Source organism: Triticum dicoccoides, chromosome 1B (assembly GCF_002162155.2).
Source record: "Triticum dicoccoides isolate Atlit2015 ecotype Zavitan chromosome 1B, WEW_v2.0, whole genome shotgun sequence".
In the NCBI taxonomy this organism is placed as follows: domain Eukaryota; kingdom Viridiplantae; phylum Streptophyta; class Magnoliopsida; order Poales; family Poaceae; genus Triticum; species Triticum dicoccoides.
In genome coordinates this window covers 443,647,820-443,656,414 of record NC_041381.1, presented here as the reverse complement: position 1 = coordinate 443,656,414, position 8,595 = coordinate 443,647,820, and the positions used below count along the sequence as shown (strand labels likewise).

At 38.5% G+C, this 8,595-nt stretch overlaps 1 protein-coding gene across 1 annotated transcript; it reads right to left on the bottom strand.

The window, feature by feature from the left end:
* Window positions 1-3,003: 3,003 nt before the first annotated feature.
* On the bottom strand, window positions 3,004-4,130 carry LOC119306434 (senescence-specific cysteine protease SAG39-like). Its single transcript, XM_037582655.1, has 2 exons — window positions 3,698-4,130; window positions 3,004-3,590 (listed from the first exon to the last, which is right to left on the bottom strand). The coding sequence occupies exons 1-2, from the start codon at window positions 4,128-4,130 to the stop codon at window positions 3,004-3,006; spliced, it is 1,020 nt and encodes a 339-aa protein (XP_037438552.1).
* Window positions 4,131-8,595: the final 4,465 nt, after the last annotated feature.

Sequence of the window (8,595 nt, the reverse complement as noted above, 5' to 3'; positions counted from 1 at the left end):
ATAAGATCTAGCAGTTTAGGCCTATATGCCTCCTGAGATGCCCGTACAAGCTAATTACTAAGGTTTTAGACCGGCGTGTGGAGAGGTATGCTGACAAGCTAATTAGCTCGACCCAGAATGCGTTTGTGAAGGGGAGAAGCATTATGGATGGTGTGATCTCTCTGCATGAGATCTTGAATTATACTCATATGAAAAAGAGGGTGGGGATTGTCCTGAAGATTGACTTTGAAAAAGCCTACAATAAGGTTAACTGGGACTTTCTTTTGGAATGCCACAAGCTCCGAGGTTTTAGTGACACTTGGTGTGGGTGGATATTAAACAAATATTAGGCAATGGTACAACGAGTGTCAAGCTCAATAACCAGGTTGGGCCTTATTTCCAAAGTGCCAAAGGGGTTTGGCAAGGGGATCCTCATTCCCCATTCTTATTCAACTTGGCTGCTGATTGCCTTGCGAAAATGATCAGTAATGCTAAAAAATAGTTTGTTGGTGGGTTTGGCACCTTATCTTATACCCAGCGGTGTTGCGGTGCTTCAATATGCTGATGGTACTATTGTCTGTTTGGATCATGATGTCGATAGAGCAGTTAACCTGAAGTTGCTGCTATACATATTTGAGCTGATGTCTGGGCTTAAAGTTAATTACCAAAAAAGCGAGATTTTCGCTGTGGGTGGTGATGAGAATATTGTGAAACAATATGCTGACTTGTTTAATTTCGATGTGGGTATTTTTCCTATCAAGTATCTTGGCATGCCTGTCAGCTATACTACTCTCAGAGATTCAGACTGGGAGTTTATAGTGGTTAAATATCTTAAAAGATTTGAGGCATGGATCGAGAATGCCGCATCCATGGGGGTGGGAGGCTTACTTTGCTGGATTCGGTTGTTACCCAAATATCTCTGTATCATATGTCTATGTGGCTTATGATTAAAACTTTCATTGAAAAGCTTGACAAACATAGAAGAAAATTCTTTTGGCAAGGATGCAACAAGAAAAAGAGATATCACTTGGTCAAATGGGGCTGAATATGTAGATCCAAAGATAAGGGTGGTTCGCGAGTTAAAGATCTCCGAAAACAAAACATTAGTTTAATGGTCAAATGGTGGTGGAAACTAGAGACCCAAAATGGTTTATGGAAAGATATCGTGTGTGCTCGATACTTGAAAAACAAAACTGTGTGTCGAGCCAAAATTCTGTGATTCCCCATGTTGGAAAGCCCTTCTAAAAGCCAAGGCCTTTTACATGGTTGGTCGAAAGATCAACATGGACTCTGAAAACCTCACCAGAGTGTGGAAAGACTCCATTAATGGGTCAAGTCCCCTTCAGGACCAATATCCTTTATTACGGGATATTTGCACCAACCAGGACCGCACTGTTGCTAAATTTAAATCTGTTGATACTAGCACCTTCTTTAAGAGAAGGCTTACCCCTGACTTACAGAGGCAATGGGAGGACATGAAAAAAAGTATTAATGATGTGCAATTGGGTTTGGGGGGAGATCGGGTGTACTGGGGGCTCAGTGGTAGTGGTAAATTTACCACTGAATCTATGTACAAATGGCTGGAAAATCCTCTTAGTGGCTGTCACTACATATGGATCTGGGTCGCCAAAATCCCTCTCAAAATCAAGATTTTCTTGTGGCAGCTATCTCAGGATGCTGCTCTGACCAGGCATGTCATGAAAGAGAGCAAATGACCTAGGAACCCCAAGTGCTCTTTTTGCAATAACCTATAATCATCTCAACACTTGTTTTTCACCTATCCTGTGGCTAGAGTTGTTTGGCGATGTGTTGGGATGGCGCTAGGTACTGATTTGTGCCCGAGCAGTTACTGGCAATAATTTTTCCTGGTGTCACGCGTTCCTCCCTACTGGAGGGAGATACTATACCGCAGGCCTCGCTGCTGCTTGCTGGGCCATCTGGCTAGCTCCCGAGCTACTGTTGAAAAGAAACAGATCAAAACACCCTTTGAGATTGTTTTCTCCATGTGTTCCTTTTTGTTGTACCGGGCAGGTCTACAACAGGGAGAAGGAGTCAAGGAGTTGCGCAGCGGGGCGGAAATGGTCAGGTCGAGCATGGTGAGGTTGATGAAGATGTGTGATGCTGCGAGGAGGCCAATAGAAGGGGAATTAAATGCAACTTCGTCTGCACGTGTTGCTGGTGACTCAGGCTTTGTGATGCTGTGATTGGGCCTGTGTTGGCTTTTGGCTCTAATAGGCTGTAGTATGTTGTGGTTTTATGAACTATGGTGTTGTGAGGTTTTCGCCCCATGGTGTTCGTTTCGATGTCAAGAAAATGATTTCTTTTTTTGAAAATTCTCAATTCCAACAAATATTGATTCCTGTTCCAGACCATGTTTGAAACGTCAGTGTTGTAGTGCTTCTCTGCAATATTTGGAATGCAAGAAAATGGCATAGATTATTTTAGATAAAGGGCATCTTGCCCGACTTTATTATAAATAAAGCCATCAGGGCACCCATCGTTCAACAAACGATAGAAGAGTTCAGAAGTTAAAGCACACATGCCACAAAAACCAGACGTAACAGGGTTCACGACACACAAGTCAGATAAAGATAAGGCTAGGAGCCAGGTACTAGGACGTTGGTTAGGGTCAAGACTCAAGAGAGGGCGCCAAAGAAATCTACGTATCTCAGATCTTGGAGATCATCAGAGCGAGTGTCAGCATCTGAGGCTTTGGTGAGCGGACTCAATTGCTGCAGGAAGGCAATCCATTCGGAGGACCTTGCGGTTTGGTGCAAGCAATACAAGTCTACAACGTCCTTCTATTGAACTTTTCATATCGTCCTTCTTGCAATGCATTTTATACTAATATATCTCAAGATATTACCAACAGGGTATATATAAAATGTATATGTACATAAATCATATTTGCGTAACACAATTTACAAGCTCACATGTGTATGGAGATACTACATTAGAACAAGAGACATGCATGTATTTATTCAGCCATGTCTATATGTGAATATGTGGCATTGGATGGTTTAACTACGCCGTGGGGTATGAAGGCTCCATGGCAAGGCCACACATGCCCTTCTTGTCGGTGATGTCTTTCTCCATTCTTAAATATCCATTCTCGCCCCAAGTTGTGCCCCAGGAATTTTTCATCAACCAATACTTTGTACCATCACTGGTCGTTCCATAACCGATGGCTGCAATCCCATGATCCAAATCGGTACCACAAGAGCCGGTCATCACGCCACCAGAGTAGAATTGGAATGTCATATCACCTCCGTCCACCGCAACTGACACAGGTTGGCTTGCCACTGCCTTCATGAGAGCACCCTCATCATTGGCAGGCACATCCTCATAGCTCTTAATCGTTGCAACATTGTCAGATCCACTCTTGCATTTGCCATCTGCACCGGCATATGGATAACTAGACTCTTTGGTGAGGCCTCCATTCTTGATAATGAACTTGAATGCGTCGTCCATGAGACCACCCTCACAGCCTTGGTCCTCGCCATGGACATCACAATCCACCAATTCTTGCTCCGAGAGCGAGACCAGATTGCCGGTACTTATCTTGACAATGCCCTCTGTCGCAGCAACAGCAGAAAAAGCCCAACAACAACCTGCAAATAATTTAATTGCAATATATTCAATCACACACCATTTTGACATGTGAAAGATTCTCAATATTCATATGTATGCAATTAACATGCAACATAAATGTACTTACCACACTGGCCTTGATCCTTGATGGGAGTGACCGCACCCTTTGTCCTCCAGTCCACCGTCACCGGGAGTGAATCAAAGCTCTTATTCTCATACCTGAATTCTGTAGGAACCTTCACCTTGTTGGGAATGAACCCCTTGTTTGTCTTGGTTGCCCTGAACTCATCATTGCTGATATCAGCGAACTGGTTGATGCTGAGCCAGAACTTGCGGTTCCCGGCGTTGAACGATTCGATGAACCTGGCATTAGCCTTGAATATCTCAAACCTCTGCGCCTTCTCAGTAGCGTCCTTGTACATGCGACCGTACTCCGCCATCCAACCCTCATGCCTTGCCACCATTGACAAGTCATCGTTCAGCTCGCGAGCTCCGAGGACAGAATTGCAGAAGCAGAGGCAGCCAAGGATGGCAAGGAGCGAAGCCCTGGTGATAGCCATGTTTGATCAGAATCTCTTCCCAATTTCTTGCTAACTGCTAGTAGCAAGTACAAGTACTGTGTTTTGGTTTGGATTGTTAATGGAACTAGGTGGGTATATATAGTACTCAGGGTCATAGGTACTTGTAGTTATTTAAGTGGGAGACAACTAGTACATAGATGCGGTGCGTGCACGAAGTTGTACTGTGTGGAAAGGGGCTCCTGCGTAGCCGTGAAGAAGTGTGGTTGCCTGATGCTCGCAGAAAAGAATTTACTATTGTGAACGAGACGTACGTTTGCTGTAACTATGAGAACAACCCCTGTTTATACCGGACTTCACGTCTTTATTTCCATAATATGATACTTCCTCCGTAAAGAAATATAAAAGCACTCAGATCGCTACTTTAATGATCTAAACGCTTTTATATTGTACTTTCTCTGTTCATTTTTATAAAACCTTGAAGACATTCCAAACAATGTACAAAACATTTCATTTTAAGTTGTCTAAAATAACTTACAAAAGTAAACGAAGGGAGTACTACATTATACAATAGGGTCATAATACCTCATAATGGAGGTTCCAAAGGAAACACGGCAACTTGTTCGGCGCCAAAAAGTTGACCCTTCAGTTAAATAAAGAACATGAGGTATTAAGCAGGACTCGGCTGACTAGGAGGCCAATACGCAGTGGTAGACCTACAGAGAAAAAGCTGGGCGGGTCAAAGAGCACAAGAAATTCAAATCCTGGACCATATATACTACGGAGTACTATTGAGTGAATTATATATCTATATGCTATCTAATTGGAAATTATTGTTGTAAAAGTGGCCTTTGTTGTGAACCTGTAAAATGTAAACAACAATGGCTTTTGCACGGTATAAACTGTAAGACAATAAGATTTCAGTGTGGATTATTTATGCTACTTGATGACCTAAGTGAAATTCAGGGGAAGAAAGTTGGGAGTGAGTCAAAGAAATTTATATCTGCAGCTTGCAGGGATGCAAGCCGATCCAAAGAAGGGCCGGCTCGCCGCTGCTAGCCACGTCACCTTGTGGATTCATGGGTTGGCTGTGGTGGGAGCTCTAGGCGGCTGATGTGTGTGACTGTGCATTGTTACGGTGGCTTGAAGCGTTCGCCGCCGCAGCCCGCGGCTGCTGTGTGCCTCTGTCGCACCTTTGTTTTTCTCTCTGAGAAACATTTTTTTGGAGATGATTCTCTCTCTAAGAAACTGTGCTGCAAGCCTGCGACCTCTCCCCTCAAACGCTCGTGACCATGGGCAAGGCCCAACACGCAAGTACACGCGTAGGTCGAGGGCCCGGCAAGTACACGCAAAGCGCGGCAAATAGGATATTTTATCTTTTTGTTTTTCGTTTTAGGTTTTTTGATTATTTTTTCCTTTCTCTTTTTCAAGGTCATTTTATCTTTTCCAAACTAAGTTCATGTTCGGATATTTTTCTTAATTATTGAAAAATGTTCTTTATTTTGAAAAACATTTGAAAACTCAAAAATAGTCGTTTTCCAAAAATTGTTTGTAAATTCGAAATTTTCACATTTTTCAAAAATTGTTTGGGAATTTCAAAAAAGGTTCTTGTTTTCCATATTTTTGTTCACGCATTCTCAAATTGTTGAAGTTTCCAAATATATTTGTATTTTCAAATTTCTTCTAGAAATTCAAAGTACATAAGTCATTTAAAAAGAGTTCCTGTTTTGAAATTGTCTTCACAATTTATTTTTTTCAAGTTTTGAAAATTTAATCACATATTAAAAAAGGTTTGTATTTTAGCTTTGCTTCACAAATAAAAAAATGTTCATGTTTTCAATATTTGTTTGCAAATTCAACAAAAATTGTTTGGGATTTTCAAAATTGCTCTCCATTTTTAAATTTCTTCTAAAAAATCAGAATATCTTCTTGATTTTAATTTTTTTTCACAAATTCAAAAAGTGTTCATGTTTAGACAAACTTTCGAAAATTTTGATAACCAAAAAAATATTTTTCAAAAGTTCCCATTTCCAAAATTTGTTCACAAATTCTAAAAAATTTCACACGATTAAATTTTGTTCAGAAATTAGAATATGTTTGGGAATTTAAAAAATATTCATGTATACAAATTTTGTTCAGAAATTCAAAAAATATTTTCCTTATCAAAAATTTGTTCACATATTCCAAAACTATTCATGTTTCAAACTTTGTTTTAAAAATTCAAAAAAGGTCCATATGTTTAGGTTTTGTTCACAAATTAATAAATGTCTGCCGATTTCAAAAAATGTTCCTGCTTTCAAAATTTGTCATACATTCGAGAAAATGCTAGAATTTTCAAATTTTCATCACAATTTTGAAAAATGCCCTTGTTTTGATAATTAATTCGCAAATTTTAAAAATATACGAGCTTTGTAAAAAAGTTTGTAATTTTGAAAATGTTCACTTTTTCATTTTTGTTATTGTTTTTCAAAAAAAATTGCTCTTACAAGAAGTAGTTCATAATTTGGCAGAATGTACTGATATTCTTTTTTTTCTCAAATAATGTTTGTGTTTCAAAAAAATCCTTTTTATAAATGATGTTTGAATTTTCTTAAAAAAAATTAAAAATCTGTTCATTGTTTTCGTTTCAAATACTTTTTTGTTCATATATCTATATCTATACCTACTAATAAAGCAAGGTGCGTTTCTTCAATTTTTTCATCCGTTCACCACCAAAAATATTTTTCTTATATCCGAGGTGGTACTAAATTTTCGTGGTCCATTTGCTAAAAAATAAAAAGTTTTGTCCGGAATTTCGTACGTGGGCCGCACGTACTAAGGCGCAGAAAATCCACCCATATATATCCTGCGCACGCAGCTGGGAAACCATATTTGTCACTCAGCGCGGCATATATTTGGTGCTTCCCATGGGTCGCCGGGCCGCCCCATTTGGATTTATCTGTGTTCTTTTTCTATTTCTATATTTTCCCTTCCAATTTGTTTTTTCCTTTTCCCATAAATTAATTTTATATATTTTCCAAATTTTCTTTTTTTTGTACTAATTTTTGTTAAATCTTACAATCTCAAAATTTGTTCCCACTTTCAAAAACATTTGGAAATTGAAATTTTTACTTTCGTTCTAAATTTGTTTGAAATTAAAAAAAATGTTCACATTTTCAAAAAGAATTTGTAATTTTTTCTATGTTTCTAAAATAAATTTCATTTCAAAAATAATACAAATTCGAAAAATATTCATTTTATCGAAATGTTCCCAAATTAAAAATAATGTTCGTGATTAAAAAGACATTTTTTGAAAATTCGCGGCATATTGTTGGAGCTTCCCATCGGTCGCCGGGCCGGCCCATTTCTATTTTTTCTGTGTTCTTTTCTTATTATTTTTTTCCTTCCAATTTATTTTTTCCTTTCGCTGTAAATTAGTTTAATAAATATTCCAAAATTTCGTTTTTGTACTATGTTTTGTTAAATCTTAGAATTCAAAATTTGTTCCCACTTTCGAATACATTTGGAAATTGAAATTTTTATTTTCGTTCTAAACTTGTGTGAAACTAAAAAAATATTCTCATTTTCAAAACAAAATTCTATTTGTTTCTAGATTTTAAAAATCTATTTCATTTCAAAAATAATAGAAATTCTAAAAATATTCATTTTATAGAATTGTTCAAAAATTCAAAATAATGTTCGTGATTAAAAAGACATTTTTTAAAATTGATTTGAATTTTCAGAAAAAGTTTCCATTTTAAAAAATTGTTCAGAAATTCGGAAAATGTTCGGTTCTCCGCCTTAAAAATGGTCACATTTTCAGAAAGTGTTTGTGAATTTAAGGAAATCTTTCTGTTTCAAGTTTTGTTTTCCTTATTCTAGAAATTAACCTCTTTTGAGAAAAAATATCTCACATGTTTTAAAAAATATCAGGAGGTCACCACAACCTCGACAAGGAGGCGGACCTGAAGGAAAAAAATGCACGAATTGGATAGTGGCCGTCACGCCAACCATCCCCGTTACTATAAAGATTTCACGGGCCAAACATGACTCGCGAGAACACCACAACTCTCCGCTCTATCGCCCCACTATTGTGTGGAGACCGTTTTGATGGACACATTAATTATCTCTTCTGATGCTTCTCGCAAAAAAACTCTCCTGTTGCAACGCACGGGCATATGTGCTAGTATATTTAACATATTTTAAAGTATGAACAGAAATACAAATGAAAATAAAAACGAGACCGGAAAACGTAAAAGAAAGAAAAACAGGTTGTGGCCTCGCTCGCTCGCAGGCCGGGCCATCTAGGCACCTCCCGGCGCGAGGCTGCCTCCTGTACTCGCTTAGAGCGAGAAATAGTGGCGGGTTCCTACATAGCGCATGGGCGCCGCCGAGCGACCTGGCGTGCTGGGCGGTCATCTGTGCCTGCCATATACATTTATTTATCTTTTTGTTTTTCTTTAGTTCTGTTTTTCCTTTTCCTTTTTGTTTTTCTTTTTTCTATTCTTTTTCCCTTTTTCTTTTTCCT

Bases quoted from the DNA above. Each gene is read 5' to 3' on its own strand.
- LOC119306434 (XM_037582655.1), bottom strand. From the start codon at position 4,130: ATGGCTATCACCAGGGCTTCGCTCCTTGCCATCCTTGGCTGCCTCTGC. The intron at 3,591-3,697 runs GTAAGTACATTT...AATTATTTGCAG, and splicing joins CAAGGATCAAGGCCAGTGTG to GTTGTTGTTGGGCTTTTTCT.